At 37.1% G+C, this 24,177-nt stretch overlaps 1 protein-coding gene across 1 annotated transcript; it reads right to left on the reverse strand.

The window, feature by feature from the left end:
• Positions 1-72: 72 nt before the first annotated feature.
• On the reverse strand, positions 73-16,474 carry LOC143538050 (uncharacterized). Its single transcript, XM_077031691.1, has 33 exons — positions 16,232-16,474; positions 14,677-15,440; positions 14,441-14,566; positions 14,268-14,353; positions 13,810-13,918; positions 13,594-13,689; positions 13,396-13,458; positions 13,223-13,282; positions 12,926-12,994; positions 12,548-12,629; positions 12,252-12,403; positions 10,940-12,172; positions 9,847-10,863; positions 9,428-9,763; positions 9,079-9,337; positions 8,755-8,977; positions 8,247-8,658; positions 8,014-8,163; positions 7,684-7,905; positions 7,340-7,561; positions 6,539-7,192; positions 6,202-6,462; positions 5,773-6,120; positions 5,281-5,693; positions 3,462-5,202; positions 3,121-3,381; positions 2,750-3,040; positions 2,245-2,667; positions 1,752-2,183; positions 1,394-1,672; positions 762-1,313; positions 464-673; positions 73-355 (listed from the first exon to the last, which is right to left on the reverse strand). The coding sequence occupies exons 1-33, from the start codon at positions 16,287-16,289 to the stop codon at positions 236-238; spliced, it is 11,724 nt and encodes a 3,907-aa protein (XP_076887806.1). The 5' UTR covers positions 16,290-16,474; the 3' UTR covers positions 73-235.
• Positions 16,475-24,177: the final 7,703 nt, after the last annotated feature.

Below are 24,177 nucleotides of genomic sequence, written 5' to 3' on the forward strand. Positions count from 1 at the left end.
ACGGGCCTGATTAATTATGGATGGTACAATTTTCCCCAAATGAAAAGGATTATCATCAAACTATTACTAATATTGTTCGAATTAGTTACCAAATTCCATGCAACCAATCATAATTTAGTCAAGCTCAAAACAAGAGTTGTAGTTGCACATACTTGCATATGCATAACTTAAAACTAAGATGCTTCATACCACTAGTATTACTAATGCCTTAGTATCTACCAGCCTTCTTCCTAACTCAAAACCAGGGATGCCACGTAGGATCCATCATGCACAAGTTTCTTGGAGTTAAAGCTGCTTCAACAAGTTCCGTTACACCTCTTTGCACCGACTGCGGTGGATCCACCGAATTTTCCTCCTAAAATCCAATCACACCCAATAATTAACATCAAAATTCACTACTGATAAAACACACACACACACACACACATAAAAAGTTAAAATGGTTCAAAACACACACACATACCTCTTCTGATATGAACTGTGGGGCGATCCCATTGATCCGACCAATAACTTGTTCCACATTTGTGGTTATCTTTTGTCTAAACTCCACAGGGTTCAAACTACCGCCACCGACAACCGGGGCCAATGGCATTCCAAGTGGTCTTCTCCATGACCAAGACAACAGCTCATCACGGAAAAACATAGCTAAATGATGCCATAGATGTTGACTTTGCTGCATTTCACATGTAAAAGTAAAACCATATTAGACCCAAAACATTCAGTTCTTTCTAGCCTGATAATCTTTAGAAAAAAAGAATAACCTTTGGGGAAACAACAGCTTGAGCAGCTGCACACATGGCAGACACAATAAGGCCCTCGACACCAAAATGAGAGAAAAATGCCTGCAAGTTTCTAGTCAACCGAAAAGGCACGGGCTCGTTAAACTCAATCATGCCATTGGCGTCGTAAGCTGGATGAAAATCTGTTTGGAATATTTTCCCGGTGTTCTTGGCAAACAGTATTTTATTAGGCGATCTTCCGCCTATCTGCAGCATGAAAGATGTGAAACTTGAAAGTGCCAGCTGGATGGCAAACTGCTTCTTGAAAGCCCACATATGATTCCCACTTAACAATGTTTTGTACATGTATTGTGAGAATATGTTGTCAAACACGTAATCTTTTGTGATGTGATTGTAAGCTTGAAGACGAAGATCCACCACAGTTTCTGGTGATATTTGACCCGAGATTGCTTGGTTTAACTGCTCCTTAAAATAAGCGATCGGTTGGTCAGCCTCTTTATTGTTTCTTGAACAGTGGTTTTCATAGACCTCAAGAAAAGTACTATATGTTAAGTCATCTTCAACCATCCGCACCTGCAGTGGGGCCCATACGAGTTTAGACTTGAGTATGAAAGAATCGTAAAAACATCTAATGTAGAGAGGCTCAAACATACCTGAGACCAAACAGGGATGATGATGGGTGTGTGAATGCTGATGTGGCGGCGTCTTGACTCTTTGTGCTTATCGAACATGCGATTCATCACACGGAAAAGTTGTAATATTCTCTCATCACTTCTAGCATTTGGTGTCAAAGATGTCTGGACAATAAAATGGCGTTGGGACCCATCTGAGCCAATTAGAGTCAAACGACGGAAACTGCTACCGTGTCTACGCACGATTGGGATATCGGCTCCTACCCTATCTAACTTCACGGTATGATCCGGTGCAACTTCCTGAAATGCGGTAAAAACAGGATATGAGTTAAAATAGATATTGAAAATGGTGAAACACGGAAACCGTATTTTAACTTACTTGATCGGTGAAGTACTGTCCCGGAACCTCGACCTCGACCACATGGAAGTCACGCAACACGCGACTTTCTTCCTCGAGTTTTAACACAGCTGGGAACCGATCTTCAACATTGCTTTGAAGAATGTTTTTCCAGTGCTTGAGTCTTTCGGTGAGGTCAGACAGGGTGGCGGGGAACGTAGCAGCGCTTTCAGGATCAAGATCGCGTTCAAAATCCTGCTTGTATTCTCTAACAAACTCAACATGTTTGTTAACAGCATCTGCTGAAAAACATGCCCTGCAAACACCTGAGAGCTCCTTTTTGAGGGATTGAGGAACCTCTGCAGTTGTGGCGGTTGGATATTTGTAGCAACGGTGGAGCAGAGCGTTAACCACCGCCAATAACCGCTCTTCTGGTAGAGTCACAAATCTTGAACCGATTTCCGTTAGCAAACTCTGCAAATGTCAACAGTTAGCAAACTGGATTAGTATTAATAACTTGATAAAACACTTGTACCTCAAGTTCACTAGCTAAGTTGGTGTGTTTGCTTCTAAGTGCTTCCATAATATCTTTAGCAGCATCAAAAGCACTAGCAGCAGAAGCAACTAAACCCATAGCATAGTTACGCCTTATCGCACTCTGACCACTATCATTCATGTTTGTAGAATTTTGCTGTTCATCAGCAACTGTGAACCGTTCAGGCTCTTGACTCTGCGAGCCACCACCATCAACAAGACCGGTTGACTGGGTTCCTTGATTAAGTTGACTTTCTGAGGCTGAAGAACCGCCAGCACCACCAGCTTGTCTAGCATTCCCATCAGGTCCACCATTCATGTTTTGTTGCATCCTTTGTTGCGCCATTGCCATTCTACCAAACTCAGATTTATTTGCCACGTCACGCCTCTCGAGCAGATACGTACGCAGCCAGTAATATAATGCCTAAAAGTCACAATATGATTTAATCAAATTATAATGAGTCTAAGAACCAAGAGAATGGAGAATGTATGGTGACTTGGTCTACCTGAGGATACACGGTTGCGACTTTCAGTAGGACGAGTTTGCAATGTGGGGCTTCAGATCTTTGTAGGGATAATAATAGTTGTGGAATCCAAGAAAGCCAGACCCAGTGAGGTATTTGGTCAACATACTTGTCAAACGCTCGTCCCACAGGCTCATTAGGAGTGTCAAAGCTGAGAAGGTAAAGAACACGAGCTAGATGGCTTCTCGAATTAGTAACACCAAATTTGATTCCGTGAAGAAAACAACTCACAGCATACTCCAACCAAATCTCATCATGCGTCTCTTTGAAAGCCTGTAAAAATGATGCATTATAAGCTTTGACTGATGAATTAGCAACACCGGAAGTTAATAAAGTAACGAATAAATGGGTACCGTGTCACAATAGCTTCCCCAACTCATCCACCCTTTAGGAAGGTTCTTAAAAAGGCTGATGGCATTTGAATATGAAAGATTGGCGCCTTCACAATCATTTAGCTTCAACAAAAAGTCACCTTTGATGCGGAAAATTTCTGCTTTGTGTTTGACATGAAAGTATTCCAGATTAGTATTGTTAATTAAATTAAGACCATGTGTAAGCTCTCCCTTCATTTCCAGATACGCCTTTGCTTGCTCCCTGATCTTAACAAACGCCTCCTACAAACATCACAAATTGCTTATATTCAGATTCTATATCTGTAACAAGAATTAAAGTAACAAAATGCATATCATTATACCTGCACTTCCATAGTAGAGTGACCATACATTTTATCCAAAACGCTCACACAAACATCATTAAGACCCTGCTTACGTGCAATGTGGGCAAGTTTATTAACATTCCATGCCTTGTCACGGTAACCGAGATGATGAAGCTGTTCGTTAGTGTTACTGTTAGTGTTGCCAAAATCTTTGAATGCATCAATCACTGCATTATACATTTCATTTCTCCACTGAAGCAAGTCACACCAAACAGACAAATTATCCCATTCGTTTGGAGTTCTAAGCCTCCATGTTTCAAGAATGTCTTTTAAATCAGCATAGAGACCATTATGTGCACCAACAGGAGAATTTCCGGTTTGTTTGTTTCCATTAGCAATATCTACTATAACTCGGGTTGATTCTTGAACCTCAACCAATTGTTGGAATTGCTGCAAAAGAGGAATCTTTGCATGAATAGACATCTCGGGTAATTGCCACCATTGTTCCAAAGCAAGGTCAACACCTTTACCAACAAAATTTTCAGCATCACTAACACCATTTGTATTCTTCTCATGTAGAGAAAAATATGCATGGATTATACGAAGCTTTGGAGTTTCTCCAATTTGAGCATTTGTAATCACATGATCTTTCAAAAATGCCCAATCAGGTTGTTTCCAGAGACTATCATATAAAACTTCGTAATTATCAACAAGTTTACCAAAGTCTGACAACACGTCCCATTGACTGAGTTGACTCGCACAGAGTAACCATTGCTCTTCCCAAAGACACGTTTCTGCTTTTGGTACAGTGTTATTGTAAGTACCTTGGGTTGCCTTAACCATGGCTTGGTAAAACAGACTTTGAGCCCGCTGCCAGTAACCATGTTGAACAAGTGACAGCCCAACCCGTGTTTCACCAGTAATCGATCGTTTCTTCCATAACCCATATCTCATATCTTCCTCATTCAGCAAACGGTAAAGTTCAGCAAGAGACTCGGAGCATTTTGTGTCATTCTGAAACAGCATCACGTGACTTTCTAGAAGATTTAATGCAATGTGCCATGCATTGTAAGTCTTTCCTATGTACTTTATTAGCTCACTAGGCATCCGAGGTTGAGGGTGGCTTAATTGGAGTCCTTCCAGAAGAGCTTGCACCACATTTGGCCTGTTACCTTGTTGTTTCTTATGGTAATCTTTTGATAACAGAGAGATTATCGGTTTAGCAAGTTTCACTTGTTCATCTTTGCATAATGTCACCCAGACAATTGGAAACACTAATACCCATAAATGATATGCCACATTTGCATCCGTATGTGCGAGCTCTCTCAGTGGAATCACAAGATCACCAACCTGTAGCCGGCTCATTTCACTCATAAACTTGGCATGTTTTGTGACAAGGGAATCAATTGTTATTGGGGTATCTTCTGCCACATCAAACGAATCGGTAACCATAGATTGTGTTCCAGAATGTTCTGGAAGAGAACCTGCAGCCAGAAGAGAGGTAACCTTGGCAGAATTTGGAGGAAGTGTAATAGGCTTATTCTCAACTAAGATGGCAAGAAGAAGATCAAGCCCTTGTTTTAACCAGAATACATCACTCAAAGCCTCCCAATCTTGAACTTGAATAATATACTGCAGCCTTGTGAATAATGTTTTCTGAAGAGATTCATGATAAAGAGAGAAAAACTTCATCCTCATTTCAGGATCCTTTGCCCTTAAACCGAGTAAAAACTGTCTCTCTACCTTCTGAAAAACTTCTTGGCGCAAGGATAATGGATACCTGGGAAACAAATCATCAATGAAAAGATGCAAGCTTTAATGGGTTGAACTTTATATAAGATTCAAATTTTATGCTTACTTATTCGCGTCTGCACAAAGCCCATACAGGAGCTCAAGATACTTCCGGTCCCACTCTTCAACAGAACTTGTGAAAAAATTCTGCTTATCAACTTGAGAAAGCTTTTGAAGGAAAGCTACAACTTCTTTTGGAGTAAGAAAAGAAACTGAGGTGGCAGTCACTCCAGGAGTACCAAAATCATTATCAATCCATCCCTTTATTACATCAAGGATGCAAAGAAGCACTGTATGATCAGTTCCTTTTTCAGAGAGCAAGGAACTTAAAATCTGTGTTATTGACTTTTTGAAATCAGGCCCAGGTATGACCCTTTCACCAATGAGTTTAATGATAGATTTAAGATTGGTGATCACCACTCCAATATCAGAACCTTGACGAGATGAACTGACTGCAGAATCTGGATCTGTTCTTTGGCCCTGAAACATGAAGTTGTTACCAATTAGCTATACACAAAATAATAAAGTACAAGTATTGTATCAAAATGCAAAGGTATACTTGTCTTGCATGAGATCCAGGTGCAGATGCCGAGTCACGTGCTAAACGCTGAAGAACACGGGCCAGATTGAAAGGATCAACGACATTCTTTCGAACTTCTGCTAATGTTTGTATGATATACAGAACAAAGCTAATCATGGAAGCAGAGTTATCTTCACCAGCTGTTTGAGGAGCTGCAACAGATGCAAGGTGCTTTTGCATAAGCTCCTCAACCTTTTGGTACAATGCTTTAACATCCGGTGGAGTACTAGTTGCTTCTGAAGGAAAAGCAACAAAAACCATTTTCAACAACGAGCATAACGACTTCCCAGCATCTAACATCTTGTACTTGAAGCAAGGCTCGAGAATCTGCAAAACATTATTGCTTAGCAAGTTAAGATGATTAGACCTTTTAGATATAAATCTAGACGACAACATTATGATACTTACTTGAGAAATATGAATGATATTATTACGGATAAACAAATGTGGTTGTTTCTCTAAAACTTTATTCATCACATCCAAACCCTGTGCCAGAGCTGTGGACGGGTCCTTTGACTGAGTTGGTGGGATGCTGTTTAGGAGCTTCTCTAAATAATTGAATTTAACATTAGCGTTTGGCCACACTTCCAAAGCTTGTGATAAGAGCTCTAGAGCTTGCTTATACATGAGACTTGCTTCCTTGTCCTTTGGCTCTATCACCAAGGCTACCTGTTAAGCATATATCATATTAACCAACTGCCAACTGGCTGTTCAAAAGTTCAGATTATATAAAGTAAACACTTACTCTTATCAGAAAGTTGATTATCATTTCCTCCATTGCAGCATTTGGCTTGAATTCTTCATCAGGCTGTCCAGTAGATCCTGGTGTTTCTATATTTGGAATTGAGGGCCCACCAGGTGACATGACACCAAGAGATTGAAGACCAGGCTCAACCTTTAACCGCTTAGTTGAGTCTTCAGAAAACGCGGATCCATCCATTGGCCGTGCAGAGTCAGCACCAGCGGAACCCAAATTTGACCCGTCATTATTCTGACTAGTGCCTTCATTATCATTGACTATTTTCATCTCATTTTGTCTTTGCTTTTCCCAATTGACAACCAACCCAGCAAGTTCAATAGCAAGCCGGCGATTCTCCGAAGTAGTAGTATAAGGTAAACCAAGGCGACTGAGAGAATTAACCATTTGAGGCACAAACTGGGCCCTACAACTGTAGAATAGATCTGAATGGCGAACAATGAGTTGGAATATATGGATGAGATTAGGAATTGAGTGTCCTTCCTCCACAAGAGTCTTTTTTGTGTAACATATCCAAATTGGCATACGGGAATTGTCACCAATTGGCAATCTACGCGGAAGTGCTGGCATTAATATGTCAAGGGCTTGTTTGACCAACATTTTATTCTCTGGTTGACAAGTCCTCAGAAGGGCAACAAACACCTGCAAGTTTAGCTGTCCAATTAGTAAGTTCCTAAAAGTGATATGAGATCTAAAGTAGCTAGATTTGAGCTAGTTTTATCAACTTGATATCTGTGACAAAAGATTCTTCTATTAATCTCAATGCGTGTCACATTTTCACGAATATACCTGTAATATGATCTTTTCTGGAGCTTGATAGGCCTCCAAGAAGTGGCATACGTTGACAAACGCCCACTGCTTACTAGCACTCTCTACACGTTTTAGGTGATCCCACCCAAATGTTATGAGTTCCTTCCTATGATGAACAAGGTCATTTTGGAGATATTTGAGAAGTAAAGTAGCAAGTTGTAGTAGCTCTATCCTCAAAGGCTCATCATAATCAGCAGATACCTATGCAAGATGAGAGAATCAAAATACAGAACTTAATAACATGAGCTGGCATAGTTTATATCACTTACAGACACAGAAAATACTTAACAACATGAGCTGGCTCATCATAATTTATAACTCACCTCTTCAGGGGGATCCAAAAGCTTGTCAACAATTGTTTTGATGATAGCAGTATCTATAACTTCCCATGTCTGTTCATTCTGGAATGCATGAGCTAGCATTGGAAGAATCAGCATTTGCATGATGACCACCAAGTGATCATGGCCCATTTGTTTTGACTGGAATATGTCTAAAAAGTGCAAAAGGAGAGTTTTCTTCATACTGGGAGGGTAGCCCTCAGCCACCTGGATAAAAATCGCACAATTAGATTTGACAACTTACAAATCGACTTGTTTCTATTCTTAACTATATGAAATTGCATATGCAAGAGTCCTCTTTCAAAATACCCATACCTCAATGATGTAAAACTCCTTCAAAAAGGTAAAATCAATGCGTGTGTGGTATAAGAAGATTGAGAGGATTTCAAACAGCACACTGACTTCAGTTTTATCATGGCGCAAATAGTTTAAGAAGCATTTGACCAGCCATTTGCTCTCTTTCACCTGCATTGTGTTACAGTAGAAAAAAGATTAGAATATCACACACTATATGATAAATGTGTTTCCAAGATGCATATAATGCTCACTTGAACCAAACTCTGTTCCTGCTTATTCTGCAGCCGCGATATCCTTGCAGGGGACTTCCACAAAAGAACCAATGAATCAAAAACAATGCGGTTACTCTGCAACCATCCAGGAATGAGTTTGACCAATGTTTTTATAAGAGCAAGGCCCTGGAAATAAGCATCTGGCAAGACATTTGGAGCAGTGGGGTTGGGTAGTGGTTGTGGTTGTGCTTGCCCTTGTGGTTGTGATTGTGGTTGAGGTTGAGTGTTATCATCACCCCCTAACGAAGAAGTTTCCAGAGACCCCTGGGCCGTTGATGTCTCAGCCTTTGGAATGAACTCAGGGAATGCACTTAAGAGTATCTTCTCTGGTGACTTTGCAAGTTCTTCTCTTAATGGTTGACCAGCATCTGACCGAATGATGTACATTAACCTGGATCATGTCAAAAGAAAGTTAGATGAGAACTTTACAAAAAAAAAGGGTTTCAAAGTTCAAACTTAAAAGGTAAACATATATTTTGAATCCTACCGGCGGAAATATTTGGGTTCGCATAATCGAGCAAGAAAATAATCTACAGCAGCTTGTGGATAACGATTTAAGAATTTAGTCAGTGGAAGACGATACGGACTGTTGATCTCACTATAAAACTGTCCAGATGGAAGAGCTGCTTCTAAATCAATAGTCAAAGTTACAAGTTCATCAAGGAACTTTCCTGCTGCATTGGGGAGTAAGTGAAAAAGCTCGATGATAGCTGCATTAAAAGTTGATAGGAGCATACTTAAAAATCAATTACAAATTTTACATTATTTAAAGAGAGAGAGAGAGAGAGAGAGAGGGAGAGAGCATCTTCACCAGCTGCTATTTTCGGTTCTTCACCACTTTTCCATGATTTTTGAATCTGTTGAAGCTTTTCTGGTTCCAGCCATCTCTTCAAATGCTCCAAAAGTTTGCCTCCCAAAGCCACATTAAACCAATTTGCTAAGAGTTCGAGAAGGCGGGCCAGACCTTGCAGCAGAGGCATATTGAGGTTCTTGGTATGTGCCAAGTTAACTAGTATAGGCCTCAGGCTGCTCTGTAGAAGTTCCTTAGGCATTCGTTGCTGCAAAATAACCTAAAAGGCAAAGAGTCAACAGCTAAATAAGATACATACTAACCACATATAACATAACATTATTAAAATGCACAATAACTATAGAAATACCTGTCTCAATCCCTCTTTAGCAACAGCTACAATTTCTGGTGTCCGGCTTGTCAAGGACTTGAAAAACATAGAAATGATTTTCGCACGCAGCTCAGAATGATTTTGAGTCTTGAAATCTGCCCATGCCATTGCTGTACATAAAAGTTCAATGCACGCTGTGCGGAGTTTAGTCAATGACATAGCAACTTTTGGGTTCATAAACTTTGCAACCCACACAGTCTCATCAGCCTCAGCAATCTGTAACGCTTCTTGAACAAAGTTAACTAATTCCGGAGTCAACTTGATAAGAGGGGGCCTCAAAGCAAGGCAAAAATTCAAAGCAGTCACAGTCCCAACCTATAAAATACAGACAATTAACAAGCAGTATGACAAAGAAGTTGATTAGTTAATTAATTACAGGAAGCATGGTGTTTGTTTACCTGTTGTTCAACATTCTTTGACCTAAGAGGGCGCATTAGAAGAGACTGAAGCAAAGGTTGGTGTAACGGTTCAAGCAACTCAGATACTTCACTACCGGTTCGACTAGCCAAAAGTGCCAAACAAGACTGCACTATTTTACTGACTTTTACAGTTGCATTTGTATTTAACAATTCTGAAGCAAGAAACTCAACAACTCCTTGAAAACTCTGCCTGCGGGCTTCACTGTTTGCCTCATCAACATTATTCACCACCCGGAGGACCTGAGTCAAAACCTGACTAGTTTCTTCTTGTTCTTTTGCAGCATAGACAGGGAGTCTTTTAAGAACAAATATAAGTCCTCTTACAACACGCACTTGGAATACACATAAAGTTTCAACAGTGACTTTCCCGACTAACGCACCAAGACCAATAACCCCACCCATTTGAGCTAGCCAAGTGGACCCATAACAGCAGTGCAATAAACGAGGTAATAGATGATCAAAAATGGGAATTCTGACACTAGGAGGGGGTGAATAAACAGGACTCATTGATGGACTGGAAACAATCATAGGTGTACCAGGACCTGATCGTGACATGATTGCATCAGCATGCTTGGAGCGTGCTAGTAACAGAAGGGTTTCAGAAAATATGTTTAAAGCATTGAGGGCGGCTTTGGCATGTAGCCTGTTTTCATCCGCAAGCACTTCCACAAGAGCATCTAAAAAGATCAGAGGGTCCAGTTCCTTTAGGTCCAGTTCCTTTAAATTTGAGCTGTTGCCATTTCTTTGTTTCAAACTGTTATTTGTGTTGGATGACAGTAAAGGACCACCAAGAGGAATGGCTGAAACAGGGGCATTGGTAGAAGAATTTTCCAAGTGAAATATGATTGCAAAATGGCGACAAATATTAGCAACATATTCATCCTTGGGATCAATTAAATCAGGCTCTGCACTTGCAGCAATTATGGTCATGAGAAGGATCTTGAATACAGATTTTTCAGCCATTAGCTGTGTTTTGGTCTTGACCCCCAAGTCAGTCTGCAAGAAAAGTTTTTAAGCATCAAATGAGAAGCAAAACATAATGAATCGAAATAGAACTTGTAATTAAACGAACCTTTACTTCGGATGCATCAGATCTTCTCCAAGATGGATCAACTGACGAGACCAGAACGGTTGATAAGTGCTTAGATATTAACCCATCATCAGTTACACGACCAGGCAAATCAAGCTGTGATGATAAGCATACTCGAAGAAACTTCAAAGCTTGTTTCCTATAAAAAGCATCCATGCTACTGTTCTTATTCATAACAGCTGATATAGCAAGATTAATACATCGATCCAAAGGTACCAAAAATGGGGTTTCAGGCTCAAACGTAAGAATTAACCGGAGCCCGTGTTCTGGGTTTTCCTTGCACTCAAGTGCAAGTGGCTCTTTAAGAAACCGTCTATTACGACCACCCAACTTGCCAAGAAGTTGTAAAGATTTACCACCCCATGGGTAGGGTGCAGGCCTTAAGTGGGACCATAATGCTAAAATCACTTCAGACATCACATTAGCCATACTTGGTTCTAGAAAATCAGGATTTAAACTATCAATCCAGAACTCGAGTGTTCTCAATCCTAAACCAACAAGTTCATCACTCCCATTAAGACACATTACAAGCGGTTTCATCAATCGAGGAAGATGAGGTAACAATGAACTTAACCGTGCAGGGAGTGTTAAGCAAAGCTCTAGTAAAAGGTCTCTCATTTCTTCAGCTGTGGGGCCCTCAAGCATTGCCAACAACATATTCAAGCAGGGCTGTAATGTTGGAATCAAGTCTCTTAACAAAAGCTCAAATTTCCCACCACCTAATGCACGGAACATTGTTCTAAGCAGTTGTAAATAACCAAGTGGCCTCTCAACTTCACTGCCACTTTTCATGCACGCTTCCACAGTAACGAGAACATGAGGCTGTAAAATGCGTTCACAATCTGCTGGAGCTTTAGCTACAGCACCAAATAAAAACCGGAAAAGATGTAGAACAAGTTTTGCTGCAGGGGAGTCTGGATGTTTCAGAACATCAAGCTTACTGCTTACTAGGAAGTTAACCAAGACATCTGCAAATGGTCTGAAAACCTTGGGTGCTTGAAGAAGAGTAGAAACTATGTGCACAAGCTGTGTGTTGGATATCATGCATTCAAAAAGTTCTGGCATGCATAACGAGAACATATCCATAAGGTCTCGAGGTTCCATGATAGCCAAAATCTGGGAGAAAAGATGAATCATTTCTCTCTCCTCATCTTTCTCTTTGAAGAGAGCTAAGCAACGGACACCACTCTTCAAGACACCAGAAGCTCTCCATACCTACACAAAGCCATTTCTTTAATTAGTCTTAATTATCATGGTATTCTATAAAAGCATTAAATTGTATAAACAATAATACCTCTTCTTCTCTCAGCCCTTTAAACGGCTGTCCTGTGGATGAATTAGGCGTGCTTGCTGGAAGCATCTGTGGAGGTGTCCCATGAGTGGAAGGTGGGACCTGTGATCGGGGTAGATGTGCGTGTGTGATGCTCCATATTATTGTTTTCATTCCTGGTAATATAAAAAGATAAGATTTTAAACATTAGAATGCTCATTTTGCAGCAAACTTTTAAATAACTCAACGGGCATGACAAAATCATTCAAGATAATGCTTAAAATGACAGTATCAAATATAAAAGAACTGAAGAAAATTACCCATAACCAATGTCTTGATCAAATGCTTACAATCACTGACTTCTTTTGAATGTTCCACCGGAACTTGAATGTTCAGAACAGCCTGCGAGATAGTTTATATGCGGAATATAGTGTCAGTGTGTCACGTGTTATCATAAACATGCGTTTATAACTCAAATTCTCACTAAATATAACTACCAAAAAATTATATAGACAAAATATGTTTCATGGCTTCTTTACCGTCTAGTGGGACTTAATCTAGTGGTAACTTGAAGTATTTATGATAAGAGTTGAATTATCTAGCATTTTCAAAGAATTCTAAATATGTATCATGTACGCCTCATATCATAAGAAAAACTTGGTGCTCATGAAAAAAAAAGGTTAGTTAATCAGTATAACCTGTACTGGTAGCTCAAGCTTTGATTTTAATGTAGATCGATCCTTTCCTTCCTCTCCATCTTCTAGTAGCTGTCAGAGAAAATGAACAAAATTATTGGAATGATGCAAGAGTAATAGGACAGGGAAAGAAGCAACTAACAGAAATATAATTCATGACATGGTCAATTATTTTTACTTTCATTTAGTTAATGCTATTATGCAAGAGTAATATGACAGGGAAAGAACCAATAACTTGGGGATAGCTATTAAGTATTAACTAAACTAAATAAAACAAGGCTGTAGCCATGTAAAGTATACCTGAGGTATAGTGCGTTTAAAGGTGCTAAACTTCCCGACAAAAGCATCCAATATGCGCCCCTACACGTAGAATAAGAATAGGCTATGATTACTCTAGAGAAAGACCTATCTTAATTGCAACTCCAGAATGAAGGGCATAGCAAACCAAGTCAAGAAGCCATATAAAATCTTACCAATAAAACTCTTGCTTCATCCATGGATGGCAGATCAATGCCTTTCTCAAAAATTGGTTCCACCTAAAAACATATTCATGAAGTACACTTACAATTATTAGACAATGAAAACCAAACTAGAGCTCTGACCCCTAAAGAGAAGAAAAATATATAGGAATAAAACAGTATTGGTCATTTAAACTGAGATCCAAGATGTACCAGATTTAACATTAATCGTGCACACGTGGTGTGGATGCTGAGAGATAATGATGCATCATGCATATTACTTGAGAATAGGTAGATAATCCTTGACAACTGTAAAAAAATGATAAGATACAACAGTAAGAGATGTAATACAAGAAAACATCACATAACACCTTATTAATACATCAATGCCTCAATATTAATGCATAAACTTTTCCGTAAGCTTCAAACCTGTGGAAGTGAGAGGTCTCCACGAACATGATGAACAATTTCTGCTAAGAGACTATACGCCAATGGTCTCAGTGTCTCAAAACAAGCCCGTCCAATTCCCACGAGAACCCTAGCATAGTTCACAAAACTCTTAGAAGCTGTTTTAGATATTATATCGTACGCAAAACACTATCTAGAGAGATCAAAAGTAAGTAATTTTATTAAAAGCATTTTTCACATATGTCCTGATCAGCGGCAGAATCAAAATTCCAAATACAATTACACCTCTTTATCTCATATTACAATAAGTGCTTGAAAAAATGATGAGAAAAACACATGTTATCAAATCCATCATCTTATTTATAACCATGGGCAGATAATGAGTCACATTTCAATTTAAATGAATAATGTCAATGTTGAATTTCAGTAACAAAGAGAAAGCAGATGATGAAGTTAGCAAACTATGAACAAAATATTACCTCTCTTCCAAGAGTGTATCAATCAGAGGAAATAAACCCCTCTTAAAATCTGTTCCAAGGACATGCTTCAATGCTATTAACAACTCCTGCACATGATAAGTATATTATATATACCAGCTCACATACATATGAGAAGCATTTAACTAAGGACAAACAGATATAGGTCATACTACCTTTCTGATGGAAACAGAGTCTGAACAAGTAACAAGCAGGTTCACGATGCTTTTACATATGCTGTCCTCATGTGCCCTAATATAATCAGCAAAGCTCTTCAATAGGTAAGTCAGGAATGAGACCGTCTGCAACAACAGAGCCAGAAATATATAAGTATACAAGATAATATTAGCCTTCACAAATGATTCGGTAAATGATTCAGTAAGACGATACAAAGACAATCTCAACAAATTACCTTAACCTGGGCCCCTTTTAGCTCAGTGAAGTGAGTCTTCAAATGTGGAGGAACCTTATCAGGACCAGGGACTGAGATAGCAGTAACCATCAATGGCAATAACTGAGGGATATTGGTTTGGACAAGCCGGTTATACAGCTGAAAGAGAAACATAACCACCAAAGGACTCTCGGTCACAATCTTGAACGACCTAGTACTTGGATTAAGTTGACCAGACCCAGTGCTTGAGGCAGTGGAAGACCCAACTTGATCTGAAATCTCCATTGGCTTAATGTCTTCACTACCGAGCGAAGGTAATGATGACATTGATGAAGGTGGTGTTGATGGAGCCACAAGTGCACCACTTTCAAAGAAATGAGTAACTGTGTGTCTAAAGTTTTGGTAAATTTTACACACGAAGTCAAGGAAAGGCTGCACTTCAGTCTCTTGGTTTGGTCTGAAATTCCTCAATAGATCAAATATGATGCGAATGCAAATCAACCCGTTCTCCTCATTGTCAGTAGTAAGAACATGCATTGCAACTTTCAGTAGCTCTTGAACAAAAGGCCTTAGCACTTCACTGTGAGGAAGACGGCTTAGAATTTCAATAATAACGTTTCGCAGCTTATGCTCAGGGTTGTCAGTAAACTGAGGCTTTGTTATTTGATATAGGATCACCGAAAACGGGCGGAAATAACACTTAAGGAAATTCAAGTACTCCCCTGTATGTGTTATCTCTAAACTATCCCGCACCTCCATTGCCATCTGTAACCTATTTTGAATAGCTGTGCCAAACAAAACAAAGATTTAGAACTTCAGCCAACAACATAATCCAACTCAAAAAAACAGTCTTCTAAAATCTAAATCACAAAACACAACCATCATATTTCTCGAGTTGTCGTCACTGTAAAGTGTAAACAACGATTTTCAGCCTAGAAAAATAATCTCAAACTTGTAACAAGTTCTACATATAAACTCTAGTGATATCCAATTCATATCAATTTTAAACTCAAAAGGTCCCAAAAAATTACAAGTTCTGTAAGAGTAAGTGTGACTCATATACAGTGTTGCAAAAAATAGGACTAGTCCGCGATTAATCGCTATTTGGCCAGTGACCAACTAATCTTCAGTCGGTCGGCCAAATTAATCGCTAACTGGCCAAATCGCCGCCAGTCAGACCAAATCGCCAGCCAATTACCAGCCAACCTTTGTAAATTACATATAAAAATGTATGTACGTGTGTGCAAAACTGAAAATGACATGCAAAGATGTGTGTGCGTGTGTGTATAACAACAAATTACACATAAAATTTCCAATCCAATTAACCGCGATTAGTTCTACAACAGTGCTCAGTTTGTGTCTCGTAACAAAACGCCCAAAACAATTAATAATAAAAGTAATAATTGAAGCACCCTAGGGCTAGAAAAAAAAAACTCTTCTATAAGTCGTACATCAAAACATTCATCATACACAACTGATCGTCCAAACTCCAAACATAACAATTAACAGAAAGTCAGAAACTAAATTAACTAGTAGTACAAGAGGTGGTAAAGTAAAGAGAAAGGAAGTATAATACGGAGGTCGGGTTCCATGAGAAGGCGAGACTGTTGTTCGAAATTCTGAATAGGACTCATGACTCCTCAAACCCTAGCTGAGGATCAAAACTGTACTTGATGATTCAAAGTCAGATTAAGCTTAAAACTGAAACTACTATACAGAATTAGGGCTTGGATAATGAATTTGGGGAATTAGAATATAAAGGCTCAAGTAAATAGTAATTGTGTGCGTCGGAAACATAAGCTTGATTGATTACGTGATCGGTTAGTCAAGCAAATCTCTCGCACTATCTGCCTGCGTATGCCACGACACTCATTATATATAGCACAGCACACACCAACGGAGTTTCAGTTTCACAAAAGGGGGTTGGGGTCTTATTTTGTTTATCAAGATTTTTTAAATTATTATTATTAAGGAATTTTATATTCAATTATGAGATTTTGTTATTTTTTGTGATCACAAAATATAATAATAATAATAATATTGTAATTTTCAAGTCTATATTAGTATTTTGTCGAATTTTTGCCTCGTATATGAGGATTTTCGGTACCGAACTCATCCCTAGTCTATGTTACCTTACTAATAAAGTTTAGTATATATGACTTTTCTTTAACAATAAAGCTATAATACTTCTAATATGCTCTCAAAATTCAGCACATTCTACTCGTTTATTAGAAAACGTATGTATTTATTGGAATGATACTCTTATCTTACCGAAATTAATGTTTTTCATTATTTGGCCAACTTTATTAAAAATTATGTTTTTTTCTAATAATGACTTGCACGTTTTTCTATGGCTTACTTCTACTCCCAAAGTACATCAAAAGAAAATTTCTCGGGACCATGATCTGAACCCTGATATTCTTCATAAAAGGTAAGAATAATAATCATCCAGGCTGAAATGACTAATGACATTCATGTAAAGTTTTTAGAATTTATTAATCAATATAAGTAAATCAATAAGATATATTGCAAGTACATTTGCATTGTAGTGAATAAAAATATATTTGTTAGCACAAAAAAATAAAGGTAAATTTGAAATAACTAATCTCACTGTTTTTATTAGCCGATAATAATCTCATCCTTAAAAATCACTACTAACGGTCTAATCTTTCAATTATTTTTGTCTCAATAGACCTTCGTTAAAAAACACTTAACGTCATTAAGTTTTTTTGCGAGTTTCAAACTAATGTTTTTATAGTTTTTGATCGGAATAAGGATACGAGTCTACTGATGTAAAACTTATCACTCACAACCACTTTCAAAAAATATTAAAAAATTAGAGGTGAAGAATATGTTTTGCAAATTTAATCATGAACAGAAAAAATTTTACTCTCCTCCTCTCACAGCCACTTTTAAACTAATTATAAGAAATGAAGAACCCCCTCACATAGTTTGGAGAATGGATTGGAAACAGGGATGGCAACGGGCCGGGTATTGGTAATCCCATGCTTGTACCTGTTTGTAAAACTGTGTCTCATACCCGCCCATTACTCGTCGGGTATTTGTCGGGTAATTACCCATCGGGTATCGGGCATACCCGTTGGGACTTTCAAGTACATATTTTAATCATTATAATTATTTTATACCATTTATTCATACAACAATTATTACAAATTTAAATATAATGTACTCTATATATAAAAGAATGACAATAAATAAATAATATCATTATAATTGTTATATATATTTTTTTATATATGTTTCACAACCTATGAACTACAAAGAATTTTTCGGGTACATAATCCGGGTAAATGGGTATGTGTTTTCGGATAATCGGGTCGGGTATCATCAAATCCCATACCCGGCCCGTACCCGCGGAAATTTTTAAATCCTAATCTCATGCCCGGCCAATACCCATCGGGTTTCGGGTATACCCGTCTCATTTATTTCGGGTTTCGGGTATATCCGTCGAGTTCGGGCTTTTTTGCCATCCCTAATTGGGAATGCTCTAAGATGATTTTTTTCATATGATATCATTCTAGGGTCTTCATATAGGATCTTGTAACATCCTAAATATTCTAATAAATAAAGAAAGTTGCGTTAAATTGTCGTGCGTTTAATAATATTAACTAAGGTCTACTGAGGAAAAGATCATGGACTTGGACTAATTAAGATGGATTAAAGGAAATGGGCTTTAGGTCCATGGGTTTTAAGGGATATAAATATCCCCTTAAACCATCCTAAAACCCTAACTATCATTTCCATCTTTCATAAATCTCTACACACTCAAAAACACACACACGCCTCCTTATTACTATTTACGGCCGAGAGAGAGGAAGAGGGTGAAACGACCAACGAACATCGAATAGCAATAGATCTCTCATATACGAGCTAGATACAAGATAACCAAGCAAAACGCGACCAACCGAACGTATAAAAGGTATGTTTTGATCCTAAAGATTACGTTTTTATAGATGTTTAGTCTTGAAACTTAGAACGAGTATAGATCGGATATAAACGAAACATAAAGTTGTAAACTTGATGATAAATACGAGTGTAATGAACCCGAAAATGGAAACGGCTCGATTAATAAATAACACTAGTATTGAACGTTTTGAACTTAAAGGTTCAAACTTTACGTGTTTTCGGGTCAAACCTTATCCAAAAACGACCATAGGAATGATCGCGGGTTAGTAAAATACCATACCCATGGATTTCTCAGTAAAACGATGATGATTTTGGGGGATTAAGATTGAACAGAGGCGCAGCTGGGCAACTTCGCCTGCAAGCTTAACTTCGCTTGCAAGCAAGTTCGCCTAACTAATTAACTTCGCCGATCGCTAACTTCGCTTGTTGATAAGTTCGCCCATGATAACTTCGCCTAAAGCTAAGTTCGCCGAGCCTTAACTTCGCCTGGTGATAAGTTCGCTCAATGCTTAACTTCGCTTAATGATAAGTTCTCTTAACACTAAGTTCGCTTACAGTAAGTTCGCTTAATGTTAAGTTCGCTGGGGCTCTTCCCCTTGGACCCTGCTAGGGGCTGCCGCCCCTAGACCCCGCTGCCAGGGGCGCTGCCCCCGGACCCCCGTTCGTTGTGGGTTATATAAAGATAGAAATACAACATGAGTAGTAGTAGTTAATTGATACATGTAAATATTATACAGTTATCTGTGCACAGCTCAAGAAAGGGAATAACGATTAACGGAGAGCGTAACAGGATTCAGGTGAGTTTCTAGCCCCACTTCCTTGTTATGTTTTCGGGGCTGTGTGCATACTCGATGTGATAGTTAATACACTTATCTTAAGTGATAAGTGCATGCCTTGTATGATTTAAGTATGATGATTGCTTGACGGTGCGTGAACGATCTTCGGATATTACATGAACCGTCAGGTGGTAGTTAAGATATGATTGATAAGTATGATGAGAGATATGATGTATGTATGAATATATGATGTATGCATAATGTATGTATGTTATGATGATGGTACGTGAACGCTCTTCGGAGATTGCACGTATTGTCAAGGAAAGTATGTATGAACAGGTATGGTACAGTTACATGAAACAAAGGGACCAGACCCTAATAATATCTGTGATGTCAGGGACCAGACCCTTATAATATCTGTGATGTCAGGGACCAGACCCTTATAATATCTGTGATGTTAGGGACCAGACCCTTATAATATCTGTGAGGTTATAGGGCGAAAGGCTCTTTAAAACGTATGATTATGCATGTAAAGAAAGTATGAAGGTAAGGATGAAAGTATACGCACTTATGTGTGTATAAAAGAAAGTTAAGAGGTTAAGTATGAAATGTAAGAAAGTATTGTATGATTATGTGATTAACTAGAACTCACTCAGCGTAGCTGACTTTTAGTATGCACGCATGTGAGTAGAATGAGGCAGGTAGCTTGAGGAGGACACATGGCAGAGTTGGACGAAGCTGGCATCTGAAGATTTTGCTATGATGTTTTATGTTAAAAGACTATGTTTTGTTTTTAAATGACTATGAATGCTCGATAAGACAAGAATTATGGTTATGGAATGTAATGGTTTGAATGTTTTTAATGTTCCGCGAATGTTTTAATTAACTCTGATATTTAAAACTGCGTTTATGAGTAAATCCAACACGAAAGTAGGGCTACCGGTAACAGGGCCTTACAGATGCCAGTTGGCAATTTCATAAAATAGTAACAAAGTTTCAAAAGTGTTACAATTAAGCCACTCAACTGAAAAAAGTGTTCCAGTTAAGTCATTCAACTTTTATATTTTATTAAATTAAAGGTTTTAACATGTTGACGTTGAGTGGTGACATGCATTTTATTTTTATGTTGACGTCGGAAATCTTTCTATCTTTTTCTTATGTTGACGTTGAGTGGTGGCGTGCATTTTATTTTTATTTTTATTTTTAAATTTTAATATGATTAATGTTTTTTTTTAATTATTTAAATTTAACTACATATATTGCAAATTCCGAGCCTCACATCTTATCCTCCATTTCTTTCTTGACGCACAAAAAAATCGGTGAGACTCGATTTAAAGATTTAGTGGCCCGATTTAGGAAAAAATTGTATGAGTGACCTAATTAGAACATTTTTGAAACTTTGTTACTATTCTACGACATATTCCCGATGCTCAATATATACAATTTCGTTAAATATTCTATTAGTATGTTATAAGTTAACATTTGAATATGATTATATATTTGATCTTAACGTTTATCCTAATCACACGGGTCATGTTGTATTTAAAGAGATTTTAGAGATTTATAAATTGTAAAATTTTATTTTTCATTAGTTATATCTTATCAATCCATAAAGTATGTTATTATGTATATTATTAAATTTAATTTTTTGTTGTATTTTTTAACTACCCGTATATTACACGAGCATTATCCTAGTTGTATAAATATAATGAATCAAGATGTATATCATTTATTCTTTTAAAATTTAGAAAACTAAATATTTAAAACTCATTTGAGTTGTGTTAAAACTAAGGAAAAATGTGTATTTGTAATTATGATTTTATTTTTACTGTTTTAATAAATGTTTTTTTTAATTGTGCTAATTTGGTTATCGATTTATGTATAATGATTTTATTGAAAAATAAAACGCATTATGACATGTTACTAATTACTATGATAGAGGTAGGAGCGGCTTCACTTAATCACTTTTTACATTCACTAAGACCATGTGTAGTCAAAACTCTTCTTATATAGGCATTGTGTGACACATGTCATCCTAGTCAGCAATGAAGAGTTTTGTAAAAAATGGTATAGTGGTAAAAAGCCTTAAAGCTCTCCAGCAATCATTAAACAATTATTATTTTTTTTAATTCTTTTCAAATTTTTTAATATAAATAAAAAGGAATAAATGTGGGAAAAAAAATTTTGATTGGCTAGAAGAGATGAGGAGAAGCGTTTTGTGGATAACTCTCCTTGCCAAAATTTACCTCATAACTTAGAGGGGGGCGGTGTTTGTAGAGTTATGGGAGAATTTTTAGGTGAGAAACGCCTCCACTACGGATGGTCTAAGTGTAATGGTCTTCAAAGGTTTCATCTTTTTAATTTTTCATAAAAAAGAATGGTGATGTGGCTCCACTTTCTTCTTGTATTATTATTATTATTACTGTGTAATGAAAAATGAATCAGGCGAGACGACAAAGTTGATTCACGAGTTTTTCATGTTCGCGGAGAAGGGGCAATGTCCTCTTCATATACGAGGACGCGATGTTTGAGGCGTTAAAATAGGTGAGGTGACAAGGCGTTGAAGCATTACACAAGCATTTTGTAAACCCCGTTATTGGGATATACACCTAATAGAGTAGGTTCAGTATAAATGAAACATTTAGATGTATTACATGTATACCCCGATTTTAGTAATGATAAAAAAATATTGTCGGCACAACTAAGCAATAAAAAACATGACTTACAATATAAATAAAAGCTAAACAATTAAAGCATATGATTAACGACATAACTAGTCATCAAGAAATATTGAAATCAAGAATCACGATGCAACTAGTGAGGAGTAATGCAAAATATAACTAATCAAGGGCAACATGTGATAGAACTTGTTGAACAGGCTTAGTGTAACCATTAACAGATGTATTTACACTATCACATAACTTGGAAACTATTGTGTCAGTGGCATCTAGATTGTCAATATACGAAGGAGCAACTTACGTAGTTGTGGAAAATGTGATCAATTATGTGTTCACTTATGTGTAGCCATTCACGTGGTAGATAGAGCATGAACTAATGTGAATATTAAGAAATAATGTTGGAACCCTATGATAATAATAAAGCAAAGGTTATAGATTATTCAATAATATAACATTCAGGGGGTGTTTAGAATGCTTATTTTATCTCCTTGTTGACTTATAACCTGTAAGTTATAATTAAGGTGTTTGAGAAAGTTAAAGGTTGCGAGTTGATAAGTCATAAGTTACAACTTTGTAACTTATAACTTATATAAGTTATAAAAATGTTAAATAAGGAATCTCAAACACCCCATAAGAATAGAATGAAAGCAATGGAATTACTTATTCCCCTCCATACATTAATAATGATTTACATTAATAATGATTTAGCCATCAATATAACACCATTCTCAAGATTATATTGAAAGAAGAATTCAAAGCTATCAAGACATGTGGAATCACCAACAAATTGAATGACATTATGAATAAGGATTATGTTCCAAAACTTACATCTTAAGTCAATGGGTATCAATGTTCTGAGTTGACATTAGTATCAACAATAGTAGAAACAGTCTTATAGGTGATGGGTGGTCCTTATGAAGTTATTTTGCAAAAGTCCTTTAGAGGCGACAAGTTATTGTAGATTTTAAGACCTTCATGAGGAAGGCGAAGGAAAACATAATATTGGTCTTTAGCTCAATGGTAATATATTTTTTTAAACATTAAAGTAGGGGTCGTCTTAACCAATTTTGAGGCTTAATGTAATATTAAAATTTAATGTTTTTTATAGCTTTCTTTTACCATAACAATCCTCATGACATTATCAGAGCCTTAAGTTGTCATTGATAAACTCATGAAATTAAAATAATATAGAAAAAGACAAGAAAGGATCGTGAAAAAACTGCTATCTTTTGAGAAAAAAAACTCATCCAAACAACACATATATACAAATACACACCTACATATAGTATAGATAAATTTGAACCACAAAAAAAACTCTTCATGATTAGCCTTAATTGTTAAGTCAAATTTGATAATAAGTTATGTGTCATTAGTGTAAATAGTTTAAAGTTAGTTTTAGAGTATAATAAAGTGTATTATTTATAAGTTAAAAGGTTTAGAGTAATTAGTCAAACTTGTGAACGATTGTAAAAGGGACGCGCCAGTTCATCAAGAAACACGACTTTTGATCCTCTTGTGTATATATCGTTGTATCGAACTAGTCAAGGGTTAACGATCCTTGCATCAATTCATTCAATAATAATTACTGTTTGTTTTATTATCATCATCATTTCTTGAATACCAAATCATGGTCCTGCACTAGTGTGGTCTGATGTTCAAGGTTTCAAGTATCAACAGGGTTGTTTATCGGTTCGTTCTTCGGGTTATGCAATTGTAATAGTAAACTAAACTAAACCAAACCGAATCCAATAAGGTTCAAAACGAACCAAATGCAAATTTGGATCGATTTAGGTCTCGACTCAGTAAACTAAATTTCAATCTGAACCAATAAAATTGAGCAGTAAAGAATCAGTTTAAACGATAATATATTTTTTTCAATTTGTTACTGCTCGATTTTACTAAAATCATCTATGTTCAAGGGTTGTTTAGTTGTATCCTTGTATATATTCATAGATTTGAAAATACTCTTTTCTTTGCTCTTTTAATTCGATCAATATAATTATCCTATATAATTCTTTCATTGATTTTAATATTTTATATATATATTATCATATATAATTTTTGCAGAAAGAATTTAGAAATGGACCCAATGACCCATATATGTTGGTGAGAACAAATGAAGGTAGATTTGATTCGTCGTT

Source organism: Bidens hawaiensis, unplaced genomic scaffold (assembly GCF_021521415.1).
Source record: "Bidens hawaiensis isolate Kalapana, Puna unplaced genomic scaffold, B.hawaiensis_p1.1 tig00011466_1, whole genome shotgun sequence".
Lineage (NCBI taxonomy): Eukaryota > Viridiplantae > Streptophyta > Magnoliopsida > Asterales > Asteraceae > Bidens > Bidens hawaiensis.